Source organism: Microcebus murinus, chromosome 1 (genome assembly GCF_040939455.1).
Source record: "Microcebus murinus isolate Inina chromosome 1, M.murinus_Inina_mat1.0, whole genome shotgun sequence".
Taxonomy (NCBI): domain Eukaryota; kingdom Metazoa; phylum Chordata; class Mammalia; order Primates; family Cheirogaleidae; genus Microcebus; species Microcebus murinus.
This window is the reverse complement of record NC_134104.1, coordinates 154,405,801-154,432,636: the sequence shown is the minus strand read 5'-3', so window position 1 is coordinate 154,432,636 and position 26,836 is coordinate 154,405,801. Positions and strand designations below refer to the sequence as shown.

General features: G+C 44.4%; 1 protein-coding gene across 2 annotated transcripts; it reads left to right on the top strand.

Annotated features, from left to right (window-relative positions):
• Window positions 1-1,525: 1,525 nt before the first annotated feature.
• SLC25A20 (solute carrier family 25 member 20) lies at window positions 1,526-26,836 on the top strand. Of its 2 annotated transcripts, XM_012771215.2 has the most exons (9): window positions 1,527-1,740; window positions 4,996-5,088; window positions 12,040-12,167; window positions 15,125-15,215; window positions 22,720-22,837; window positions 23,533-23,605; window positions 24,139-24,248; window positions 25,438-25,562; window positions 25,997-26,836. In XM_012771215.2, exons 1-9 carry the CDS (start codon window positions 1,636-1,638, stop codon window positions 26,057-26,059), a joined length of 906 nt encoding a protein of 301 aa, XP_012626669.1. In that variant the 5' UTR covers window positions 1,527-1,635; the 3' UTR covers window positions 26,060-26,836. The 2 variants fall into 2 exon arrangements, with proteins under 2 accessions (XP_075863606.1, XP_012626669.1); XM_076007491.1 differs by lacking the exon at window positions 4,996-5,088 and having other exon boundaries at window positions 1,526-1,740.

The window sequence follows — 26,836 nt, the reverse complement described above, 5'->3', positions numbered from 1 at the left end:
TGCAAGGCTATGGAAACAGCCCAAGTGCCCATCAATCCAAGAATGGATTAATAAAATGTGGTATATGTATACCATGGAGTACTATTCAGCTCTAAGAAACAACGGTGATATAGCACATCTTGTATTTTCCTGGTTAGAGCTGGAACCCATACTACTAAGTGAAGGATCCCAAGAATGGAAAAACAAGCACCACATATATTCACCAGCAAACTAGTATTAACTGAGCAGCACCTAAGTGGACACATAGGTACTACAGTAATAGTGTACGGGGGCAGGGGGGAGGGGGACGGGTATATACATACATAATGAGTGAGATGTGCACCATTTGGGGGATGGTCATGCTGGAAACTCAGTTGTGGGGGGAGAGGGGGAAAGGGCATTTATTGAAATCTTAAAATCTGTACCCCCATAATATGCCGAAAAAAAAAAGAATCTAATTAGCAAGCACTTTTACAGAAGTGAGAGAAAGCATTAATCTTACATCTTTATCTTGTTTTAGCACAATGAGGGGGGGTTCAGAGTGCTGAGATGGGTTTTGTAGCACTCACTGGCTGCAGCTAAGATTCAGCCAAGAGGAAGCCTCTGAAACAGCCTAATTACGGACATTAATCTTAGTTAAAATACATTCTGCATTCTGAGATCTAAGCCAGAGCGCATTTCACTACGGACATGAAGCATGTCAGGCGCCTCAGGGGCCCAGGGTGTTTCGACCCTAGACTAGCGGCTATATCTTGTGGGCTGTTGTGTGCCATACACCACCGCCCTTCCCCTTATTTTCTAAATGTAATCAGACTAGCAGAGGCGAGATGGCAGTTGAGGAGTCAGATAAGGGTCAACTAAAATTTTTCCACTCTACTAAGCAAGCAAGCATAATACAGAAGCTAATGGAGGGTTATTTGCTACCTATGGTCCCTAGGCCCTAACACTTCCAATCCCTCCCTTCCCTTCCCCACCACTTTTGCAATTTTTTTCCCCTGCTGGGAGGTTCCTCACCCTCTACCCAATACCTATGAACAGGACTCACTTCCTCACCTTTTCAGGTCTTCAATCTAGTCACCTCAGTGAAACCCTAATTCAATTAATTAAAGTTGCAAATTACTTTCCCCACACATCCTCTAAAACTCTTCCTGGGTTCCTGGGCTTATTTAGCAGTTATTGCCACTTGATATACTGCATTTTTCATTTATCTTTGTTATGGTAAGACCCACGAGGATACGGACCTGGGTGTTGTGCTACTGGCTGTGCTTCCAGCACCTACCGGTAGTAAGGGCGCCTGGCATACAGCAGGGCCCACTAGAACTCTATGGAGTGAGAGGATGAACGAGAGTCCACAGGAAAAGAGGAAACTCTTCAGTCTGAAGAGACTTCCTGGAGAATTAAGTTCAGTCGCCCCCACTCCCAAGCCCGCCCATGCGGCGGTGCGGCAAGCCACGCCCATCGAGGCGGGGCCGAGGCCGGAAGCAGCCTCTGGGCGGAAGCACAGCGGGGCCGACTGGGCCCTCCTCCCGACCTGCCCTGGGCTTGTCCCCGCCCACCCGAAAGTGGGTGAAAGGTCGGCGGCGCCGGCGCTGCTGCTGGGGCTGCTGAGCCAGGACGGCCAGGGAACCGACAAACTGACTGACAGACAGACTGACCATGGCAGACCAGCCGAAGCCTATCAGCCCGCTGAAGAACCTGCTGGCCGGCGGCTTTGGCGGCGTGTGCCTGGTGTTCGTGGGGCACCCTCTGGACACGGTCAAGGTGTGAGGAGGCTGGGGAGCGGGCTTTGGCAGGGAGGCCCCGGTGGGGGGTGCGGAAAGCAGGATCCCCCTGGAGGCGCGGCCCAAGGACAGAAGTGGGGTCTATGTGAGCTTCCGTGACACGTCTAGGGAATCTCTCTTTCAAGGGTCGGGGGCAAGTTGTATCATGTGCCCCAAAGAGCCAGATAGGACAAATTGGGCAGCCACTAACCGCTTATGAAGAGCTCTGATTTAAAGTCCTTCATCCTGCAATCTCTCCTGACCCTGCGCCACTTCTTTGGGAATGGGAAAGAAAAAGCGTCTCCCCAGAGCTCTGATTTCAGCCTACTCTAACATTCTCATCAAGGTTGAAAGAGATCCCCTGTAAAGCTCACCCCAGGAAGACAACTAAAGACAGACGTAGGTTATTTGGGAGATGCCATTAGACACACTCCACAGAGTGCCCCATCACCATCTCTTTCTCACCTTTCTGGGCCGGGAGAGAGATTTGGCCACCTTCAGCCTGTCACATGGCAGCCTGCATAGCCTCTTGGGCAGAAGCATCCCTGTGGGAAGCAATGGTGTCATCAGTGATTGAACCCCTTTAAAGGAAAGCAGGTGACCAGCTTTGCCCAAGGCCAGGTAGATTCTTACAACTCCTGTGGTCAAACTGAGGTCTGAGAGAAATGAAAGCGCTGTCATCAGCGCTTGTGCCCTGGGCTTCCTTACATCATACCATAACTCTTTCCCTTGCAACACCTTCAGCAAGGCCTTGCTTGGAGACCAAAGTCCATGGCCTGTGGCTTAGCATTGGAAGCTTCATCCTAGTTTTCTAACCTTATTTCTGGGCACACGTTTGAAGGAAATTGACAAGTCATGACCAGGGTGGGCCTGTGGGGAGCAGATGTGAGTCTTAAAGGATTGGAAGCCCATGGGGAGAGGATGAGGGGCACCTTATTAGGATGTTGGATCAGGTTTCCTCCACAGGGAAATAGTTTCGAGGGCACTTCCTCTTGCAGGCTTGGGCAGCAGGCTCTTTGCTGCGTTTCATTCAACAGAGGAGCTTTCCTAAAGTAGAGCTCATGCTGAGGTCATTCTATAGCAAGACTAGGATTAAAGTAGCTGGGCTGGTTAGGTCATTGTGAAATCATGCAATCAGATGTTTATTTAGCTAATGGTTAATGTTGGGTGTGTTAGTGCTTCCCAGATGATGGTCATTCCAAGCAGCACTGTCTAATAAGGGACAATAGTCTGGTATCTCTTCTTACTCTTGGTCCATACAGGCAGAGATCTTGTTAGTTCTAGGTATCTGGTTTAAATAAAACCAAAACCGTTATTTGCTTCCTTATGATTGCTCCAAATATTGCTCCAACCTCCATATCCTTTTATCCTTAGTATCACTCCTAAGAAGGGCCAGATGACCTCTGTATAAGTGACTGAAATGCTCACTGGCATATTCAGCAACCAAAAAGCCACTTTTAAGTTAATCCAAAACCACAAATTGCTGACAGTTGTCTTTTTGGTCTTAGAGAGCTAGGTGAACTCTAATCAAAGCCTGACCTTGAGGTAATTTCAGAGGTCCAAGGTGACTGAGCTGTGGCCATAAGCTGTAACACTTTAGAGCTGGGACTTGGAAAAGCTCTATGGAAGGTGATATTAGGGCAGGCATTGAAGTGCTGGCTGAGTTCTCACTGGAGGAGTAGGGAGAATCAGATAATTTGGCATGGGGAAGGCAGAAATGAGGTGGGTATGGGCTTGCAAATCGGGGTCAGGTTGTAAAATAAGATAAACTGTGGAGGACTTTAGTGTTTTGGCTGGTTTGGATGGCTGATGTCATGATGAGACAGGTATAAATTCTAAAAAAGGTCTTAGAAATTTTGATCCATTTCTCTCTCCCTACTAACTAGAGGAGGTTGTGCCTGACCATGGAGGATCTGAAGGCCAACATAAGGGATTTTGGATGTAAAGCATTGGTAGCCTTTGGGCATTTCTATTGTTGTGTCCCATAAACCCTTTAAACTTGCATGTCACCTCTGTCACCAAAGACTGACTTCCTGGCCCGGTATGGTGCCTCACGCCTGTAATACTAGCACTCTGGGAGGCTGAGGCAGGCAGATTGCTCGAGGTCAGGAGTTCAAAACCAGCCTGAGCAAGAGCGACACCCCGTCTTTACTATAAATAGAAAGAAATTAATTGGCCAACTAATATATATAGAAAAAATTAGCTGGGCATGGTGGGGCATGCCTGTAGTCCCAGCTACTCGGGAGGCTGAGGCAGCAGGATCACTTGAGCCCAGGAGTTTGAGGTTGCTATGAGCTAGGCTGATGCCATGGCACTCACTCTAGCCTGGGTAACAAAGCAAGACTCTGTCTCAAAAAAAAAAAAAAAAACAATAAAGACTGACTTCCTTGGCATGGCCCTAACAAATACAAGAAAGAAAAATTCTGGCCAGGCGCATGGGTGCGTTGGCTCACGCCTGTAATCCTAGCACTCTGTGAGGCTGAGGCGGGCGGATCCTTTGAGCTCAGGAGTTTGAGACTGGCCTGAGCAAGAGTGAGACCCTGTCTCTACTAAAAAAATAGAAAGAAATTAGCTGGACAACTAAAAGTATATATATAAAAAATTAGCTGGGCATGGTGGCACATGCCTGTAGTCCCAGCTACTCAGAAGGCTGAGGCAGGAGGATTGCTTGAGCCTAGGAGTTTGAGGTTGCTGTGAGCTAGGCTGATGCCACGGCACTCTAGCCTGGGCAACAGAGTGAGACTCTGTCTAAAAAAAAAAATAAAAATTAGCCGAGCATTATGGTATGTTAGTGTGCGCCTGTAGTCCCAGCTACGTGGAGGCTGAGGCAGGAAGATTGCTTGAGCCCAGGAGTTTGAGGCTGCAATGAACTCTGATGATGCTACTGCACTCTAGCCAGGGTGACAGAGTGAGACTATATTTCAAATTAAAAGAAAAGGAAAAAACACAAATGTCCATCAATTGATGAATGGATATATAAAACGTAGTATATTCATGTAATGGAATATTATTTGCCAATAAAAAGAATGAAGCAGTAATGAGGTGGAAGAGAAGTCTGAATCCAGCAAGTTTAAGTGAATGCCAAAGATAAATATGTACACAGGTGCAGATTTCCCTGTTCAGTTTGGCAGACAATTGATGCTGGTAGGCAGGTGTTTTGTTTTGGCATTTTGGTGTTTTTGCCTGGGTTTGAGCCAGGGATGACAGGCAGTTTTGATTCTTGAAGGTGACTGTATTTTTTAACTTCTGGTTTTAGGTCCGACTGCAGACTCAGCCACCGAGTTTGTCTGGACAGCCTCCCATGTACTCTGGGACCTTTGACTGTTTCCGGAAGACTGTTATTAGAGAGGTATGGTATCTGGTGCTGGGCATTCCTTTTACTCAGAAAACACATTCACGGGCTTGGTTTAGTACCCTCCCAGGAGTATAGGCTAACTTTGTGTGGTTCTGCTGGAGGTGCAACCCTGTGCCCTCCTATTGTCATCTGCTCTGGAGCCTTTCGTAGTTCCAGCTACTGTTTTATACAGATGACTGAAGCTAATAAAATGTCTTTTAGAAGGTAGAGGAATTTAGACCACAGAGAATTATTGAGAAATAATTGAAGACATGAAGTAGAAGAAAGTGTACATCTGGATGAATCAGTTTGATAGGGATCCATCTCAGAAGTACATGTGAAGTCTGCAGAAAAAGTCAGCGAGTTTTAGAAAACTGAGAGAGGCTGTCAGAGTCTCCAAACACCTAGACAGGGACATTAAATTGGTTTGAAGTTATTTGATGACATACCTTTTTAGATTTTTTTAAATAGTAAAAACACAAGTTTTTAAAAACATTAAGTATTAGTGATATTTATTACTCATTTCATTAACACATGTCTAAAAAGACCTTATGAACATTTTTTTTTAGACAGAGTCTCACTCTGTTTCTCTGAATAGAGTGCCGTGCATCAGTCTTACTCACAGCAACCTCAAACTCAAACCCCTGGGCTCGAGAGATCCTCCTGCCTCAGCCTCCCAAGTAGCTGGGACTACAAGCGTGTGCCAAGATGCCCGGCTAATTTTCTATTTTTAGTAGAGCTGGGGTGTTGCTCTTGCTCAGGCTGGTTTCGAATTCCTGAGCTCAAGTGATCCTCCCACCTCAGTTTCCCAGAGTGCTAAGATTATAACCATGAGCCACCATGCCTGGCCTCCCTTAAGAATATTTTCTTCCTTTGCTTCCTAAAATATAACTCTCATACAAATAAGCACTCTATTAATATGTAGACTTTAAAAAATATATAGAAACTGAGAAGTAGGTATTACCTAGGTAAAAAGGGGGTGATGGTAAGTGTTGGACTCAGCCTTGGAGAATTTATTCTCAGGATTCTGGCAGGACTCAGATGTGGGAGGAAGATCTTTAGGTGGAGCCCACCCAACCCACCTTGAGTCAGGTGGTGCTGCCGTTTCTTCTTTAATACCCTTCTCCTTACATCTCTGATGCCCAGGGTGGAATCTGATCAGGGTCTAATGGAGGCTGTAGGCTTCAGGTCTGCTCAAAGTTCCCTGCCCTATGGAAGAAGGCAAGTTTACCTGCCTCTTGGTCAACAAATGTTATTTATTTATTTATTTATTGAGACAGAGTATCACTCTGTTGCTCTGGCTAGAGTGCCGTGGCATCAGCCTAGCTAACAGCAACATCAAACTCCTAGGCTCAAACAATCCTTCTGCCTCAGCCTCCCAAGTAGCTGGGACTACGGGCACGCACCACCATGCCCGGCTAATTTTTTCTGTATATTTTTAGTTGGCCAATTAATTTCTTTCTATTTTTAGTAGAGACGGGGTCTCGCTCTTGCTCAGGCTGGTTTTGAACTCCTGACCTTGACCGATCCTCACACCTCGGCCTCCCAGAGTGCTAGGATTACAGGCGTGAGCCACCGTGCCCAGCCAACAAATGTTATTAAGCACCAGTCTAGGGGTAGGCAATGTGTTGGGTACTGGGAACTTGATAATAGTGGTTTGTATAAACCCAACTCCTTGAAGAGTTGGATAGGCATCCTTACTGGTATTTGTGCATGTCCCTGGTTTTTGCTGTGCAGGCTTAGCTTTCTGCTTTCTGAAGCTACTGGGCAGGGGTCTAGGTTGTGCTGCTTAGAGCTGGATGGGCCATTCTAGTGGAAGGAAGATTAGGCTTGGTCTCTGAGGACCTGGGCATCTTTTTCAGCCCACATGGGGATCTGTGGGAGGGATGTTGAAAGGACTTTGTCACATGCTGCTCTTCAGACTTTGTCCTTTTCCTATTTATTACCTTTGTACTTTGTGCTTGGAATCCACCTATAGCCTGTAGCAGTGTTAGGCCTTTGCAGGAATCAGGAGTAATGCTGACAGGTACAATCGTACCCCTTTGGTTATGAATAGATGTGGATAGCTGTGGTCTGGAGCAAGGCAGGTTCTTCAGCCTATGTCTGTGGAGCCCTCCCAGCATGCAGCACCTTGATTCTCCTGCAACTCTGTAAAGAGCAACTTTAATTTTTTTTTTTTTCCTGGAGACAGGGTCTCACTCTCTTGCCCAGGATAGAGTACAATGGCATCATCATAGCTCATTGCAACCTCACAATCCTGGGCTGAAGTGATCCTCCTGCCTCAGCCACCCAAGTAGTTAGGATTACAGGTGTGTGCCACTGCACTTGACTAATTTTTCTATTTTTTGTAGAGATGGGGTCTCGCTCTTGTTCAGATTGGTCTTAAACTCCCAACCTCAAGTGATCTTCCTGCCTCAGTCTCCTAAGTGCTAGGATTACAGGCATGAGCCACTGTGCTAAGCCCCAATATTTTTTTTTTTTTGAGACAGAGTCTCACTCTGTTGCCCAGGCTAGAGTGAGTGCCATGGTGTCAGCCTAGCTCACAGCAACCTCAAACTCCTGGACTCAAGCAATCATCCTGCCTCAGCCTCCTGAGTAGCTGGGATTACAGGCGAGCACCACCATGCCTGGCTAAATTTTTCTATTTTTTTAAATTTATTTATTTTATTTTATTTTACTTTACTTTATTTTATTTTATTTTATTTTATTTTATTTTATTTATTTTTTTAAGACAGAGTCTCAGTTTGTTGCCCAGGCTAGAGTGAGTGCTATGGTATCAACCTAGCTCACAACAACCTCAATCTCCTGGGCTCAAGTGATCCTTCTGCCTCAGCCTCCCGAGTAGCTGGGACTACAGGCATGTGCCACCATGCCCGGCTAATTTTTTCTATATATATATTAGTTGACCAATTCATTTCTTTCTATTTATAGTAGAGACGGGGTCTCACTCTTGCTCAGGCTGGTTTTGAACTCCTGACCTTGAGCAATCCACCCGCCTTGGCCTCCCAGAGAGCTACGCCTGGCTGTAATTTTTTCTATTTTTAGTAGAGACGGGGTCTTACTCTTGCTTAGGCTGGTCTCCAAGTCCTAAACTCAGTGATCCTCCCGCCTTGGCTTCCCAGAGTGTTAGGATTACAGGTGTGAGCCACTGCATCTGGCCTTAAAAACTCTTTGTCCATACTACCCAAAGCAATCTACAGATTCAATGATTTGATGCAATCTTCATCAGAATACCAATGACATTCTTCACAGAAATAGAAAAAATAATCCTAAAATTTATATGGGGAAAAAAAATTTAGATGGAAACATAAAAGATCCAGAATAGCCAAAGCTGTCCTAAGCAAAAAGAACAAAATTGGAGGAATCACATTACCTGACTTCAAAGTATGCTACACAGGTATAGTAATCAAAACAGCATGGCACTGGCATAAAAACAGACACATAGGCCAGGTGCAGTAGCTTATGCCTATAATTGTAGCATCCTGGGAAACCAAGGTAGGAGTGTTGCTTGAGGCCAGGAGTTCAAGACCAGCCTGAGCAAGAGTGAAACCTGGGCCGGGCGAGGTGGCTCACGCCTGTAATACTAGCACTCTGGGAGGCCGAGGCACGTAGATTGCTTGAGGTCAGGAGTTTGAAACCAGCCTGAGCAAGAGTGAGACCCCGTCTCTAGTATAAATAGAAAAAAATTAATTGGCCAACTAATATATATATATATATATAATTGGCCGGGCATGGCGATGCCTGTAGTCCCAGCTACTCAGGAGGCTGAGGCAGAAGGATTGCTTGAGCCCAGGAGTTTGAGGTTGCTGTGAGCTAGGCTGATGCCATCGCACTGACGCTAGCCTGGGCAACAAAGCAAGACTCTGTCTCAAAAAAAAAAAAAAGAGTGAAACCCCCTAGTCTATTAAAAATAGAGACTTGGTCTCTACTAAAAATAGAAAAATTAGCAAGGTGTGGTGGCATGTTCCTGTAGTCTCAGCTACTCTGGAGGCTGAGGCAGGAGGATCACTTGAGCCCAGGAGTTTGAGGTTGCAGTGAGCCATGATGATGCCAATTCACTGTAGCTGAGGCAACAGAGCTAGACAACAACATAAAAACCAAAAGAAAAAAAAAAGAAAAGAAAAAGAAAACCAGATACACAGACAATGGAACAGAATAGAGAACCCCAAAATGAATCCACACATCTAAAGTGAACTTATCTTCGACAAAGGTACCAGGAACATACAGTGAGAAAAGGACATCTCTTTAATAAATGGTGTTGGGAAAACTGGATATCCATATGCAGAAGAATGAAACTAGACCCTTATCTTTTCCTATATACAAAAATCAAATAAAAATGGATTGAAGACTTAAATCTAAGACATAAAACCACTAAAAGAAAACATTGGGAAAACACTTCAGGACATTGGTTTGGGCAAGGACTTCTTGAGTAATATCCCCATAGCACAGGCTACCAAAGCAAAATTGGACACATGGAATCACATCAAGCTAAAAAGCTTCTGTATAGCAAAGGCAATGATCAACAAAGTAAAGATACAACCCACAGAATAGGAGAAAATATTTGCAAACCACCTATCTGACAAGGGATTAATAACTAGAATATATAAGGAACTCCAGCAACTCTATAGGAAAAAAATCAAATAATCTGATTTTAAAAAGGGGCAAAAGATCTGAATAGACATTTATCCAAAGACATATAAATGGCCAACAGATATATGAAAAAATGTTCAACATTATTAGTCATCAGAGAAATGCAAGTCAAAACTTCAATGAGAGGCCGGGTGCAGTGGCTCACGCCTATAATCATAGCACTCTGGGAGGCAGAGGCGGATGGGTTGCTTGAGGTCAGGAGTTTGAAACCAGCCTGAGCAAGAGCGAGAACCCGTCTCTACTATAAATAGAAAGAAATTAATTGGCCAACTAATATATATAGAAAAAATCAGCTGGGCATGGTGGCGCATGCCTGTAGTCCCAGCTACTTGGGAGGCTGAGGCAGTAGGATTGTTTGAGCCCAGGAGATTGAGGTTTCTGTGAGCTAGTCTGATGCCACAACACTCACTCTATCCTGGGCAACAAAGCATGACACTGTCTCAAAAAACAAAACAAAAAAAAACTTCAATGAGAAATCATCTCACCCCAGTTAAAATGGCTTTTAACAAAAAAGCAATAATGAATGCTTGTAAGGATATAGAGAAAGGGGAACCCTCATACACAGTTGGTGGGAATGTAAATTAGTGCAACCACTGTGGTAAACAGTATAGAGGTTCCTTATAAAACAGAGAGTAGAAAAAAGACACAGACACAGAGCCCATGTGAAGATGGAGGCAGAGAGTAATGTTGCCACAAAGCCAAGAAACACCTGGAGTCCCTAGGAGACAGAAAAGGCTGGTATCACCTTTTGACAGACAAACTTACAGACTGATGGACCTGACTCTAATGAGTGAAGAAAGTCCTGGTGAGCTGGTGGCATATATGTTCTCATTTCTTTAGGAACTCAGCAGCAGATTTTAAAGGAACAAGAGAACCATGAGAAGCAGCTGCTATTTCCACCAATAGAGAAACCAGGAAGAATCCTTTACTGCAGTTCCCACCAGGAAACAAGAACAAAATGTCCATGTTCCTAAGAAAATCCATCAAGGAAGGCAAGAAAGGTCACAAAAATTACGAGCTTCTTTTACAGAACTGAGCAGACAGAAAAGGGATGTGTAGCCCTCCACATCTGCCAGATCACATTCCAAGAAGTCAGATAAAGCCAGTCTAGCAGAGAAGAAAAAAACATAAACCACCTTCCATTATCATTTCACAACAACTGCTTTGTTCTCTATAACCCCATTAAAAAGCTCAAGGTAGGCCGAGCAAGGTGACTCACACCTATAATCCTAGCACTTTGGGAGGCCGAGGGTGGGAGGATTGCATAAACTCAGGAGTTCAAGATCAACCTGAGCAAGAGTGAGACCCTGTCTCTATATTAAAAAAATAAACCGATAAAATAAAAATAAATAAAAAAAAACAGTAAAAACCTCAAGCTACTCATATTAGAGGTTGGCATTCCTTCTTTCTTTCATGCTGTGTGCTTTCCTCCCTTGGAAAGTAAAATAAACTTCTTGCTTCAATACCTAAAAAACAAACAAAACAACCTGAAAATAGAACTACCATATGACCCAGCAATCCTACTGCTAGGTATATATACGAAGGATGGAAATTCAGTATATCAAAAAGGTATCTGCACTCCCATGTTTATTGGAGCATTATTCACAATAGCCAAGATATGGAATCAGCCTAAGTGTCTATCATGGATGAATGGTTAAAAAAAATTGTGGTACTTATATACAGTAGAATATTATATAGCCACAAAAAGAATGAAATTCTGCCATTTGAAACAACATGGGTGGAACTGGAGAACATTATGTTAAGTGAAATACGCCAAGCACAGAAAGGCAAATCTCACATATTCTCACTCATATGTGGGAGCTAAATATTAAAAACAATTGATCTCATGGAGACAGAATAGAATGATGTTTAACTAGAGTCTGGGAATCGTAGTGAGCGGGGGATAAAGAGGGGACAGTTAGTGGGTGTAAAAATATAGTTAGATAGTTAGATATAATGAACAATATTTGATAGTACAACAAAGTGACTAAGTTGGGGTATACTTTAAAATAATTACAAGAGTGGAATTGAAATGTTCCTAACACAAAGAAATGTTAAATGCCCGAGGTGATTGATACCCCAATTACCCTGATTTGATTAATTTACATGGTATGCTTGTATAAAAATATTACATGTACCCTATAAATATATATTAATACAACTCTTATATACCCATAATAATTTAAAATTAAAAATTAAAAAAAATTCTCCTTGCTTTGAGAGGAGGTGAAGGAAGTCACACATTGCTTCCCCGTTTCAGTGATTTAAAGGGTGATGGTGTCTGTAAACAGCTTCTGCTTCTGTGATTCCTTGCAGGGCATCACGGGGCTATATCGGGGCATGGCCGCCCCTATCATTGGGGTCACCCCCATGTTTGCTGTGTGCTTCTTTGGGTTTGGTTTGGGGAAGAGACTACAACAGAAACACCCAGAGGATGAGCTCAGGTGAGTACTTATAGGACTCCAGCACTTGATGCTCTTCTGCCTGGTATTGTGTCATTTGTTAAAGAAAGAACCTTGCCAAACAGGAAATGGCTGCCATCCTTGGCCCCCAAGGTTGACTCTTGGGAGTCCCATATGAAGGAAATAAGTGAGTTTCCTTTGCTCTGTGAAATGAAAGGGAAAAAGAAGAAACAAACAAACAAAAGCCCCCACCCCATCCCCTTACCAGGTTGTCATAATTTCTTTTATGAGATAGTATTGATTACTGGGAAGATTAGTAATACCAGCCCCATAGGGCTGTTGAGAGGTCTGAATACTAAAATGTGGGTAAAATGTCACGGACAGTACCTGGTGCCGCAGTAACAACAGCAGGAGCCTTGTTTTCCATTACCGGGTTGAGAGAAGAGAAGCTTCCAACTTTCATTTTACTTCATTTTTATGACATGATTATAATGATTTCAGATATTGGTTCCTCTGGTAAAGTTAAATTAGTGTGGGTTTTTTTTTTTTTTTTTTAGTAAGCCTTAACAAGTTGGATTTGAGTATGAAGAGGCAGCTGAGTCAGAATTATAGCTCAAAATTAACAAAGTAGTTAATAGTTCATAGTTTAAGGTGACAACCCCTGGGAGGGGCTATAGGCAGCACAGGACCCAGAGAGGCTGGCCAGCTTTGGGATCCAGGAGCTCACAGCAGGAAACCCAGGATGTCATACGGTTGTATTCTGTTACCACTTCAGGCGATAGCAGGCTGAATGAGGGTCTGGGATGTAGACAGAAGTGCTTGTGATATGCAATCCCATTTTTGGAGTTCTTGTGACCCTCTGAATGTGCCGAGCTTCTGTAAACTGCCACATGTGGCCCCAAATGTGGCTGGTAAGGGGTTGTTTTGAAGCTGCATTTGACTATTGGTAGTTCATGTATCCTGTAGACACATGTATTCTGCTAGCGGCCTGGTCTTTTAGCATATGTTCCAGCTCACAGCTGTACAAGAACCATGCATGACCCCAGTGGAGTCATATCTTGGTACTTTGGTTCCTGTAGTTACATTAGCACTCAGAGAAACACCCTACCTGCCTGAACAAAGATTGAGACACTCAGGACCCTGCTCCAATAATCCTATCAGCCCTGCTGCATTTATCTCCCTGTAGCGGTGTTTGGGGATGATATGGAAAGGAGCATTACCCAAGGCTTTGGGGTGGAAGCCCAGAAAGGCCCAGCTCTCATAGGTACCTTCCTAGATGTGAGTGCGGAGTGGAAGAATAGGCCAGACAATTATAGAGTGTCCACCTGGTGCTTTGTGCACACACAGAAATCTCATTTGGAGGAAAGTCCCCAGTCCTGAGAAATAAGGTATGCCCAGCCAAGGGTTGGATATTCTGGGGAAAATGAAGCATGTTGTTCTCATAGAGAGAATTTAGTTGCTGAGAAGACTCCTCAGGGACATCAGTGTGAACTGGGACTATGAAGCTGGATAGTAAGAAAGCAAGTCTCTTTTTTTTTGAGACAGTCTGTCTTTGTTGCCCGTGCTAGAGTGCCGTGGCGTCAGCCTAGCTCACAGCAACCTCAAACTCCTGGGCTCAAGCGGTCCTCTTGCTTCAGCCTTCCAAGTAGCTGGGATTACAGGCATGTGCCACTATACCTGGCTAATTTTTACTTTTAGTAGAGACAGGGGTCTCACTCTTGCTCAGGCTGGTCTCAAACTCCTGAACTCAAGCGATCCTTCTGCCTTGGCCTCCCAGAGTGCTAGGATTACAGGTGTGAGCCACTGTGCCTGGCCATGAAAGCAAGTCTCTTTACTGTTAAACAGTCAGTCTGTATGCCTGGCTGTGCATCTGAGGTAGACTAATAAGCCCTGCCTGGGGTGAGTGCATGGAAAAGTAGGGCTATTGAAACTGGTGCCCTGCCTGAGGGGAAAGGATTTATAGCAGGTGTCCCCTACTCCCATTTGGCATCTGTTCCTCACTTGTTGAGCTCCTTGTTGGGTGGGACTGGCTTGAAGGCTCAGTTATCAGAGGCTTGGGGTCAAGCGGGGCCTTTGGCTCAGACCAGTATGTGAAGTTTTTCAGCAACATTTACTAAGTCATGGGGACTCTGTTGAAATGTTGACTGTGACTTTATGCTCCATTGCTCCAGACTATGCTGGTATTGCTAATCCCAGAAAGAAAAGGAGATGCCAGAGGTGGCACAGACAGCTTTGGGTAATACACAGTAGGAGCCTCAGATTGCTCCTCATACTCAGTGTTGTTCATTCTTTGGGGGTCAGAGTGAGGATCCATACATCTGGCCACTGGGGGACCATTTCCTGCACAGGGGCCACAAGACCTGTCATGCTTGCCTGGGTATCATCCCTGTCTGAGCCTTTCTCAGTATCTTACAGCACATTCATTGCAGCTGGCCTAGCTATCCCTCAGCCTATGGAGATGGCCACAGCCATTCTCCCTGGCCTTGAAGATTGACTCTTGGCTTAGAGTGTTCTCAGACCCTTGGTGATCCAGGGGAAGTGAGATTAAAGGGGAACTAGGGGTGACTGAGGTCCAGATCTTGGGTTAGAGGCTTTCCCTCCAACAACCCAGCATTTTACCCAGCCTTGATATGGGGAATCAAGGCTCAAAAAGACCTAGAAACTTGTCCATAGTCACTGTGCATGGCAGGCTCAGAGATGGAAACCATGTTTTGCTATAAAGGTTCTCCCATGGGTAAGGGATTCTGAGTGCCCACCTCATGTGGGTGGGCCTTGTGACCAGGCTCACATTGCCTTGGAACTAAGACCCTTGCTCTGGGAAATTTGACATCAGAATATACCTAGAACTTGGCTTTTATGCGAAATCTGATTTGTGGATGGGGCTTCTGCCTAGTCCAAGTGCTTATTTTTTCTTACAAAACCATCTTCTTTGCTGGGATTGACTCTGTCCTCAGCAGTTAGTCATAAGTGCTTGCTTCTGGTTTTTGTTTTCAATGCAGCTATCCCCAACTGTTTGCAGCTGGGATGTTATCTGGTGTATTCACTACAGGAATCATGACCCCTGGAGAACGGATCAAGTGCTTGTTACAGGTAAGGGTATGGTCTGGGGAGAGATGGCTAGCTTTTTCCATTCAGTGTACAATTTTGTGTGCATGTTTATCCTTTCATCCTTTATAAAGGCTTCATGTCAGGTGTGCAAAACAGTTTCAAGGTTTTCAGGAACATGGAAGCAATCATAATAGAATCAGGAACAAGGACAGTATAACAAACCAACCAAAATGTCACACCCATGACACATCAGCCCAGACCTACCCACCTTTATTAGCAGCCACTTCAGGAACCCTCAAAGGTAAGTCATGCCTCATCAGAGGTAGAAGGGAGGCTGTTCCTGCCCAAGATGTCATGTGTCTTTATCAACTGCCCAAAAGCTCAGAGCCTGTAGAGTATACTCCATTTTTATAATTTTCTAATTTTAAGAATGTTATATTACACAGCAATGATAACTAATGCAATGAAAAAAAAAGATTAAGAAATAAAATAATATAATTAAAAAAAAAGAATGTTATAGCCAGATGTGGTGGCTTATACCCGTTATCCCAGCTACTTGGGAGGATTGCTTGAGTCCACTATAGTAAGGCACTATAGTAAGACCCCATCTCTAAAATAAATAAATATATTAAAAATTAATAAAAAATAATGTTATATAAATTAAATCATATATCATATACAATGTAAACTTTTCAGACTGGCTTTTCTTTTTTTTGAGACAGAGTTTTGCTCTGTCAGCCCAGTTAAAGTACAGTGCATCATAGCTCCCTGTAATCCTCCTGCCTCAGCCTCCTGAGTAGCTGGGACTACAGGCACATGCCACTGCACCTAGCCAATTTTTCTATTTTTAGTAGAGCTGGGGTCTTGCTCTTGCTCAGGCTCGTCTCAAACTGTAGACCTCAAGCAATCCTCCCACCTTGGCCTCCCAGAATGCTAGGATTATAGGCATGAACCACCGTGCCCAGCCTTGGATTGGTTTTTTAATTCAACATAATTTTCTGAAGATTCATTCCGATTGTTGCATATATGAGCAATTCATTCATTTTATTATTATTGAAATGATATCTCATGGTATTACTCAGGCTGGTCTTGAATTTCAGGTTCAAGTGATCCTCCAGCCTCAGCTTCCTGTGTAATCGGGATTACAGGTGCACGTCACTTTGCCCAGCTATTTTTATTGCTGAATAGTATTCATGGTGTGGATGTACTACTGTTTAACCATTCCTCTATTGAAGGGCATCCATGTTGTTTCTAGCTTGGGGCTATTATGAATAAAGCTGCTATAAATATTTGCATACAGAGATTTTTGTGAGAAAATAAGTGTTCGTTTCTCTGGGATAAATGCTCGGGAGTGCAATTGCTAGGCTGTATAGTAGTTGCATATTTAGTTTTTAAAGAAACTACCAAACTGTTTTTTAAGGTGGCTACACTATTTTACTTTTCAACCAGCAATGTAGGGATGATCTAGTTTCACTGCATCCTCACCAACATTTGGTATTTTTTTTTAATTTTTTTTTATTCCTTTATTGTTTTTTTTCCATTTTCAGTTGGCCAATTAACTTTTTTTTTAGTAGAGACGGGGTCTCGCTCTTGCTCAGGCTGGTCTTGAACTTCTGAGCTCAAACGATCCACCCGCCTCGGCCTCCCAGAGAGCTAGGATTACAGGCGTGAGCCACTGCGCCCGGCCCAACATTTGGTATTGTCTTTAATTTTAGCCATTCTGACAGGTGTTCCTCCTCTTCTATTTTGACAGATATTGGGTAGAATTGGTGTTAATTCTTCTTTAAACGTTTGGTAGACTTCTCCAGTGAAAACATCTAGGCTTAGAGATTTTGGGGGAGGAGGTTTTTTTTTTTTTTTTTTTTTTGAGACAGAGTCTCACTTGTTGCTCAGGCTAGAGTGAGTGCCGTGGCATCAGCCTGGCTCACAGCAACCTCAATCTCCTGGGCTCAGCGATCCTACTGCCTCAGCCTCCCGAGTAGCTAGGACTACAGGCATGCGCCACCATGCCCGGCTAATTTTTTGTATATATATATTTTTTTAGTTGGTCAATTAATTTCTTTCTATTTTTGGTAGAGACGGGGTCTCACTCAGGCTGGTTTCGAACTCCTGACCTTGAGCAATCCGCCCGCCTCGGCCTCCCAAAGTGCTAGGATTACAGGCGTGAGCCACCACGCCCGGCCTGGGGGGGGGGAGTTTTTAAATTATTAATTCAATTATCTTAAATGATTTATTTCCTATTAGGTGCATTGTAGCTGTTTGTGTTTTTTGTTTTTTCATCTTAGTTGTTAAATTTGTATGTGTAGAGTTGTTTGTAGCATTCCCTTTTTATCCTTTTGATATCTGCAGGGGGTCTGTGATGATATCTCCTGTTTTATTCCTGGTATTGATCATTTGTGACTTCTCTCTTTTCTTTCAGCTCACTAAAGGTTTCTCAGTTTTATTGATCTTTTCAAAGAAACAGCCTTTTTTTTTGATTTATTGATTTCTCGTATTGTTTTTAATTTCATTGGTTGTGCTCTTTTTTTTTTTTGAGACAGTCTCATTTTGTCACCCCAGCTAGAGTGCAGTGGCGTCATCATAGCTCACTGCAACCTCCAACTCCTGGGCTCAAGTGATAGATAATCTTGCCTCAGTTTCCCAAGTACCTGGAACTATAGGCAAGTGCCATGACAGTCGGCTGATTTTTTTCTATTTTCAGTAGAGACAGGCTGTCACTCTTGCTTAGTCTGGTCTTAAACTCCTGAGCTCAGGCAGTGTTCCTGCCTAGGCCTCCCAGGCATTAGGCAGGTGCTAGGATTACAGGCTAGGATTAGGTGCTAGGATTACAGGCATGAGCCATGGTGCTGGACTTGGCATAAATTTCTTTAGGTTTATTCCGTTTGGTGTTCACTTGGCTTCTTGAATCTATAGGTTTACATTTTTCCAGTTTTGGGAAGTTTTTAGCAATCATGTCTTCTTTTTCTTCTTCTCCTCTTCTTCCTCCTCCTTTTTTTTCCTAAAGAGAGAGTTTCCTTCTGTTGCCTAGGTTAGAGTTCAGTGGTGCAATTACAGCTCACTGAAGCCTCAAACACTTTAGCTCAAGTGATCTTCCCACTTCAGCCTCCCAAGTAGTTGAGACTACAGATGTGTGCCACCATGGCTGGGTAATTTTTTTTATTTTTGGTAGAGATGGGGTATTGCTATGTTCCTCAGGCTGATCTGGAACTCCTGGCCTCAAGCAATCCTCCTGCCTTAGCCTCCCAAAGTGCTAGGATTCCAGCCTTGAGCTACTACTCCCAGTCAGCAATTATTTCTTCAAGTACTTTTTCAGTCCTGCTCTATTTTCTCCTCTCCTTCTGATATTCTGAGGATAGAAATGTTAGATTTTTGTTATAGTCCCACAGGTCCTTGAGGCTCTGTTCATTTCATTGCAGATTGTTTTTTCTTTGTTGTTCAGATTGACTAATTTCCATTATTCTATCTTCCAGTTCACTTATTTTTCCCCCCTCATTCCTATATTCTGCTGTTGAGTGAGCCATCTGCTGAGCTTTTTATCTTGATTGTATTTTTTTTTTTTTTTTTTGAGACAGAGCCTCACTCTGTTGCCCGGGCTAGAGTGCCGTGGCGTCAGCCTAGCTCACAGTAACCTCAGACTCCTGGGCTTGAGGAATCCTCCCGCCTCAGCCTTCCGAGTAGCTGGGACTACAGGCATGCCCCACCATTCCCGGCTAATTTTTTTATATATATTTTTAGTTGGCTAATTAACTTCTTTCTATTTTTAGTAGAGATGGGGTTTCGCACTTGCTCAGGGTGGTCTCGAACTCCTGAGCTCAAATGATCTGCCCACCTCGGCCTCCCAGCGTGCTACTAGGATTACAGGCGTGAGCCACTGCGCCTGGCCTCTTATTGTAGTTTTTACTTCTGCAATTTCCATATGGTTCTTCGTCATACCTTGTATTTCTTTGCTGAGACTATTTCTTTGCTGTGTCTTTTGATTTTTTTTATCTGTTTCAAGCATGTTCGTAATTTCCAAATGAAGGATTTTTATAATGGCTGCTTTTAAATCTTTGTCAGATAATTCTAATAGCTCTGACATCTTGTTGTTGGCATCTGTTGCTAGTCTTTTTTCTTTCAGTTTGAAATCTTCCTTGATTTGAGTATGAAGAGTGATTTTTCAGTTGAAACCTGGATGTGTATGTATTATGTTAAAATTCTGGAACTTATTTAAATTTGTTTTAGCTGGCTTTCTCTGACACCACTCCAGCAGGGAAGGGAAGGATGCAGCCTCATTACTGCTAGGTGGTGGTAGAAGTCAAGGTTTCCAATTGGCTTCTGTTGACACCTGAGGGTGGTGGTGCTCTTTTTTACTGCTGGCTGGGTGTGGCAGTTCCAGTGTTTCTACTGAAACTACAGGGTGGGATGGTGCTGGTTAATGGCTTTCAGGGATGAAAGTCCTAGTTCCTTACTTGGCCTTCACTGACTCTACCCTGTAGCATCTTGGGTGCTTCATTACAACCTCAAAAGTGTGGAACTCTAGGCTCTTCACTTAGTCTTTGCTGGTGGAGGTGGGAGTGGGGTCACAGTTCTTTTCATGGTGTTTAGCTGGAATAGAGTGCTTTATGTCTAAAAGTTTTCCCCCAAAGGCTGTCTCTTTCCTGGTCCTTTGTGTAGAGAATGAAGGATTTTCTTGGGGCTTCTTTTTGGTCTGTGCCTGTTGGTGTTTCTGGATTGTCAACTTCTCCAAGTCTGAGATATATTAGGCAAAAAGAAAACCCCAGGAACTCATCACCATGTCATTCCTCAAGTCCCAAGGTCCCTAACCGGGACTTCTCTCCAAACTTTCAGCGTCATCTTATGCTTGTTTTAAAAATAATGTCCTGAGGGTTTTTTAAATTACATTTAACGGGAGGAATAGGGAAAAGTATATCTCCTCCATTTTTTCAGAAGGAGTCTGTATGTTGATTTGACCTAGGGAATGTTTGCGTTCAGTAGCCTTTTCCATCATTCTTTTTCCTTACAGCTTCTTCCTTTTCATTTATGCCTGTACCCTTTTTCTGCTCCTAAATCAGACATTGACCTATCCATACTCTCTTCTTGTACTCCTCTTTGCTGGGTGACTACTTCATACCTCTCCTCTTCTCACCTTCCTACCTTCTCAGTGGATGACTTGGCTTCCTACTTCACTGAGAAAACTGAAAGCATCTGAAGAGGACTTCACAAGATGCCTTCTGCCATCTCCATCCTGCTGCTGCATCCATGGCTGCCCTGTTTGTTTCTTTTTTATTTGAGACAAAGTTTCGCTCTGTCACCTGGGCTAGAATGCGGTGGCATCAGCCTAGCTCACAGCAACCTCAGATTCCTGGGCTCAAGCGATTCTCCTGCCTTAGCCTCCCAAGTAGCTGAGATTACAGGCACACACCACCATGCCCAGCTAATTTTCCTATTTTTAGTAGAGATGGGGTCTCACTCTTGCTCAGGTTGGTCTCGAACTCCTGATCTCAAGTGATCCTCCCGCCTCGGCCACACAGAGTGCTAGGATTTGCCCTGTTTGTTTCTACACAGGATGGCCTATGCTTCTGCTTGATCCCAGGCCCCTTTGTGTACTGGATCTCATCCCCTCTTGCCCAGCTACAAATATCACTTCAATAATTCCTTTTTTCTCTCTTTCAACATTAATTTTTTCTCTCCATTGGATCATTCTCATCAGCATTTTTCATCTTAAAAAAACAAACTTCTCCTTACTCTGTTTCCTACATCAGTTTCTACGCTTCATGACTTTGCTCCTCCTTGCATCAGAACCCTTTGAAAAAGTTTTTTTGTTTTTTTCTACTATCCCCAGTTCTTCTTCTCTAATTGTTAAATCAACCCTAATCTGGCTTTGGCTTCACAACTCCAACAAAAGTGCTTTTTGTCAAGGTTACCAGCGATTTTTACTCTGAAGTCCAGTGGTCAGTTCTTGGTCCTCATCTTTCTTTTTAGAGACAGGGTCTCACTCTTGTTGCCCAGGCTGGAGAGCAGTGGTGCATTCATAGCTCATTGCAGCCTCAAACTCCTGAGCTTGAGTGATCAGGAGTAGGCTGCTTCCCTTCTTATTTTCCTCCTACCTACTTGGCTGTTCCTTCTCTGTCTCCTTTGTTGATTCGTCATCTTTTGTATCCTTTAATATTCATGTATGCAAGGCTCAGTCTTGTTACACTCATTTCCTTGATGATTTTGTCTTGTCTCATGACGTTTAGATACCAGTTATATGCTGATGACTCTCAAATTTGTATCTCCAACTCAGACTTTTCCTGAACTCCGACCTAGTTTATCAGACTATTTTTTTTAAGGACAAGGTTTCATTCACTCTGTTGCCCAGGCTGGAGTGCAGTGGCACAGTCATAAGCTCACTGTAACCTCAAACTCATGGGCTCAAGTAATCCTCTCACCTTAGCCTCTTAAAGTACTGGGATTATAGGCATGAGCCATTCATTGCACTCAGCCGTGGGAAAGTTTTTGATAATAAATTCAGCTTCTTTAATAGATATAGAGTAATTAATATTTATATTTTCTGCTTCACCTTTTGATCATTTTGATAAGTTGTATTTTTTTTTTAAGAAATAGAGTCTTGCTTTGTCACCTAGGCTGGAGCACAGTGTTACTATCATAGTTCACTGCAACCTCCAACTCCGGGGTTCAAGCAATCCTCCTGCCTCAGCCTCCCTAGTAGCTGGGACTACAGGTGCATGCCACCACATCCAGATAATTTATCTGTTTTTTTGTGTTTTGTTTTGTTTTTGAGACAGTCTCGCTCTGTTGCCCCGGCTAGAGTGCTGTGGCGTCATCATAGCTCACAGCAGCCTCAAACTCCTGGGCTCAAGCGATCCTCCTGCCTCAGCCTCCTGAGTAGCTGGGACTACAGGCATGCACCACTATGCCCGGCTAATTTTTTCTATGTTTTTTTTTTTTTGTAGAGACAGGATTTCTCTCTTGCTCAGGCTGGTCTTGAACTCCTGAGCTCAAACGATCCGCCCACCTCAGCCTCCCAGAGTGCTAGGATTACAGATGTGAGCCACCCCGCCCGGCCTAATTTTTGTAGAGACAGGGTCTCACTATCTTGAATTTCTAGCTTCAAGCAATCCTCCCATCTTGGCCTCCCAAAGGGCTAGGATCACAGGCATGAGCCACTGCACCCAGCCTGTTCACCTCTTAACCAAACCTCATGACCAGCTAGATTTGGAATGCAGTTGACGCTCAATAGGTATTTGTTGAAGGAATAAGTATTAATATTTGTCTCTTTTTTTTATTAGACCTTCCAAATAGCTTTATTGTATTTGGGAGATTTCCTCAACTTATTTTTCAACTTATTTTATTTCTAATCAGTATGTGAATATTTTGTGATTATTTTACCTACCCTTTTCATAGTGCCTTCTGCAATAGCACACATTCCGAATACTTATCCATTTTATCAGTGAAATCTTTCATTGCTCTAACACAATGGCCATTTTGGAGTATCCATAACCCGCTGGGTCTGTTGACTTTGATGTTGCTATTCTGACCTGATGACTGCCCCCCTCCCTCCCAGATTCAGGCTTCTTCAGGGGAAACTAAGTACACTGGTACCTTGGACTGTGCAAAGAAGCTGTACCAAGAGTCTGGGATCCGAGGCATCTACAAAGGGACTCTGCTCACCCTCATGCGAGGTAACCTTTGAGTCCCTCCACCTGAGGTCATCTGGGGATGGTCTTGCCCGTATTACCAGATTAGCCTTGGCACCATACATGTCACAGTTCTGATAATACTGGAAGTGAGTGTCTGGTTTTAGGCAGTCTCACCCTGGCTAGCATGGACACAGATGATGATTGGGGGTCCTTCTGTCCCTCCTGAGTGGAAGTCCCTCCTTCCATAGATGGAGGTGGAATTCATGACAGTAGTAGTTGGAGAGGAGTGGCAAGTAGATAGAAATCATGGCTCAAGGGATAAGTATGAAGAAAGAGTGACTTAGAGACAGTGGGACCCTTGCTGGTTTTGAGAGGCATGTCTTGCTGGAGTGACAGTAGGAGAGGTGGAGACATTCTCATTCTTGTCCTGAGATGGCAGCTTGGAGGAAGCCCAGATGCACTAGCTGTGGTTGTAACTGTTTGGAGTGGGCATGTAGGTGGTGACCACTCAGAGGGGACTTTAAAGATGAAATGAGGTCATGTGTGTGGCACTCACACCAGTGCTTGGTCCACAGCAGCATCTCATAGGTACAAAAGGAATATTGCAAATAGGATGTGGCTACTGAGGAACTTCTCAGGAAACATTGAAGGGTCCAGTGCCAAACTTGGCTCTTCTAAGTTCAAGAAATCTGTGGGGATTTTATATACTTATGTCACCTTGTTCTTGCTACTAACAGATGTTCCAGCCAGTGGGATGTATTTCATGACATACGAATGGCTGAAAAATATCTTTACTCCAGAAGGAAAGAGGTGAGGAGAACAGAAGAACTTAGAAGCCACTTTCCACGGTCATGGATGGTTTGCCCTCTCCTTGGGTGGGTCTGAAAGCAGAATTGGGACTTGTTCCTGGCTCCATGTCTACTTTCCTATTGTGGCTGCTGAGGTCAGCTAGCTCCTCTTACTCTGTGCTTCACCCAGTGGAGCAAGTATTTAAAACAGGTGCATGAAAGCTCCTCCAAGGAGTGGCAGCTGCACTATCATGGGAGCCTCGCACCTCTTCCCTCTAGCCCTGCAGTCCCTGGTACAGGTCCATGGCCTGTTAGGAAACAGGCTGAGCTGAAACTGCCTGAGCTCTGCCCGCCACCCCCTGGATCTCCCCGCATCCCCCATCCGTGGAAAAATTGTCTTCCATGAAACTGGTACCTGATGCCAAAAAGCTTGGGGACTGCTACTCTAGTCAGTTTCTCCCTCTCTGTAACTGCCCTATCTGCCACAGGAAGGATGGTCTAAACAACAGTCTCAAGAGCCTTTGTCTGACTCGGGCTATGTTTGGTATTATGCAGGGTGAGTGAGCTAAGTGCACCTCGGATCCTGGTAGCTGGGGGCATTGCAGGGATCTTCAACTGGGCTGTGGCAATTCCCCCAGATGTGCTCAAGTCCCGCTTCCAGACTGGTGAGTGGAGGATAGTGGGGTGGATGGTGACAGAGTGGGGTCCCAGCACTGGCTACCCCTGGGGTACAGAGCTCTTTTTTTTTTTTTTGAGACAGAGTCTCACTTTGTTGCCCAGGCTAGAGTGAGTGCCATGGCATCAGCCTGACTCACAGGAACCTCAAACTCCTGGGCTCAAGCGATCCTTCTGCCTCAGCCTCCTGAGTAGCTGGGACTATAGGCATGTACCACCATGCCCGGCTAATTTTTTCTATATATATATTAGTTGGCCAATTAATTTCTTTCTATTTATAGTAGAGATGGGGTCTCGCTCTTGCTCAGGTTGCTTTTGAACTCCTGAACTCAAAGGATCTGCCCGCCTCGGCCTCCCAGAGAGCTAGGATTACAGGCATGAGCCACCGCGTCCGGCCTACAGAGCTCTTAAAGGCCCTAGGGACACTGACTCTCCATGGCATCACCCAGCATCTGTCAGACCAGCAGCATTCTCCTTCATAGTCTTTTGTGTTCTAGGAACCTTAGATTCATTTTGATGTCATCCTAAACAAACAAAATGAGATAAGAAGTCAGATCCACTCTCCCTCCCCCACATGAACAGAAGGGCTGTTTCATTCTTTTCCCTTTTTTCCATTCTCTTGGCACCAGTAATTCAGCATTTGTGCATTTGTCTCAAGGTGAACTGTGTTGTCTATTTTTTCTTTTCTTTTTTTTTTTTTTTTTTGAGACAGAGTCTCACTTTGTTGCCCAGGCTAGTGTGAGTGCTATGGTATCAGCCTGGTTCAGAGCAACCTCAAACTCCCGGGCTCAAGCGATCCTCCTGCCTTAGCCTCCCGAGTAGCTGGGACTACAGGCATGTGCCACCATGCCCGGCTAATTTTTTCTATATATATTAGTTGGCCAATTCATTTCTTTCTATTTATAGTAGAGACAGAGTCTCGCTCTTGCTTAGGTTGGTTTCGAACTCCTGAGCTCAAACGATCCACCCGCCTTGGCCTCCCAGAAAGCTAGGATTACAGGCATGAGCCACCGCGCCCGGCCTGTGTTGTCTATATACTGGCCCCAGATGACCTGCAAGGTGTCCTCTCCCTGGTGCCGGACCTGACCCTGCAGAAAGACTTTACTTCTCCCCACGTGTGTTGCCATGGTCAGGTCAGGAAGCTTCCTGAACCCTTAAACATTGAATTCTGCCCCACAGCACCTGCTGGGAAATATCCTAATGGTTTCAGAGATGTGCTAAGGGAGCTCATCCGGGATGAAGGAATCACATCATTGTACAAAGGATTCAATGCAGTGATGATCCGAGCCTTCCCAGCCAATGCAGTGAGTAGCTTGCAGGGATTGTGCTTTCTCTTCGGGGCTCAGAGGAGAGTCCAGGTGGGCTGACTTTTGCTTGCTCTTGGGATTGGATTGGGGACTCGGTTTTCCCAAAACCCTACCCTCAGCCAGAGCCTCCTTATTTGCTCCCTTTTCTGAAGCTATCTAGGAGGATTTCCCTTTGGGGATCTCTGAGGTAAGGGGCTTCGATTTCCTGACCTGGCCATCAGAACAGGGCAGTGTGGGATATGCATTTTCTTCTCTTAGGAATGCAAGAGCACAGCTTGCTTCCTTGACCTGGGGCGGGAGTGGGGTTAGGGAGAGGTTTTGGTCCTAACAGGTCCAACTAAACATGGTGCTGGGGCAGGGGTAGGATGGGGTGGGATTTCTGAATAGTCACATTCCTGCTGGCTTTTCTCTTTATCCCAACCCTTTCTCAGGCTTGTTTCCTTGGCTTTGAAGTTGCCATGAAGTTCCTTAACTGGGCCACCCCAAACTTGTGAGGCTGAAGGCTGTTCAAGGCTTCTGGATGCTCGAAGCTGTTGCTGAGGAAGAGTAGTGGGCAGGACTCAGCAGTCCTGAAGGGTGAGGGGAGGGGGATGGTGGGATCAGAGCTCTGCTCATGGACTTGGTGAGACCATTGCCTTAATGACATCCTTTACCTGTGTAACTTGGTATGCCATTTTGAAACTTGAATTTACTCTTGTCAATCTAAAGGATCTCTAGAGCATTTGGAGATGGAACAAGTAGCTTCTAGACCAAATAGTATCTGTGGCCAGAACGCTGTCTACTGGTTGACTGCTGGCCTTACTACACCCAAAATATTCCTGGCTAAAGAGGTAATCTCAGCTTCTCACTGGAGGCACTATGCATGTTTTCAACCAGCTGACCAGGAGCTGGGGCCGCCTTTAATCCCTAGCCAGGAACATCTACCTGATTTCCAGGGTGCCATCTAATCCTGGGCTATATATGGGGATGTGGACTTGGGGCCCACATCTGTCTGTCCAAGTGGGCTGGGCATATATGCCTAGAACAGATAGCCTCGTAACTGTTGGATTTTTATTTTATTTTTTTACACATGCAAATATTCAAAATTAAAACTATAGTAGCCCAATTTCCTAGGAGTAGGTGGAAAACTTTCCCTCCTACACAGTGAAGATAATTCCAGCCTGCTGGGATAAGTGAGAAAGCTCAGGGTGTAGGAAGGCCCTTTTTGCATACTCTTTTCTCGTAAGAGCACCCTATTTTAACAGGAAACAATAAATATTGTTTCTAATTTT

What these genes read in the sequence shown, in the direction of transcription:
- SLC25A20 (XM_012771215.2), top strand. Translation starts at nt 1,636, where the DNA reads ATGGCAGACCAGCCGAAGCCTATCAGCCCGCTGAAGAACCTGCTGGCC. An exon ending in GGATCAAGTGCTTGTTACAG is followed by an intron (nt 15,216 to 22,719) that starts GTAAGGGTATGG and finishes CCTCCCTCCCAG; the next exon opens with ATTCAGGCTTCTTCAGGGGA. An exon ending in TTTACTCCAGAAGGAAAGAG is followed by an intron (nt 23,606 to 24,138) that starts GTGAGGAGAACA and finishes GGTATTATGCAG; the next exon opens with GGTGAGTGAGCTAAGTGCAC.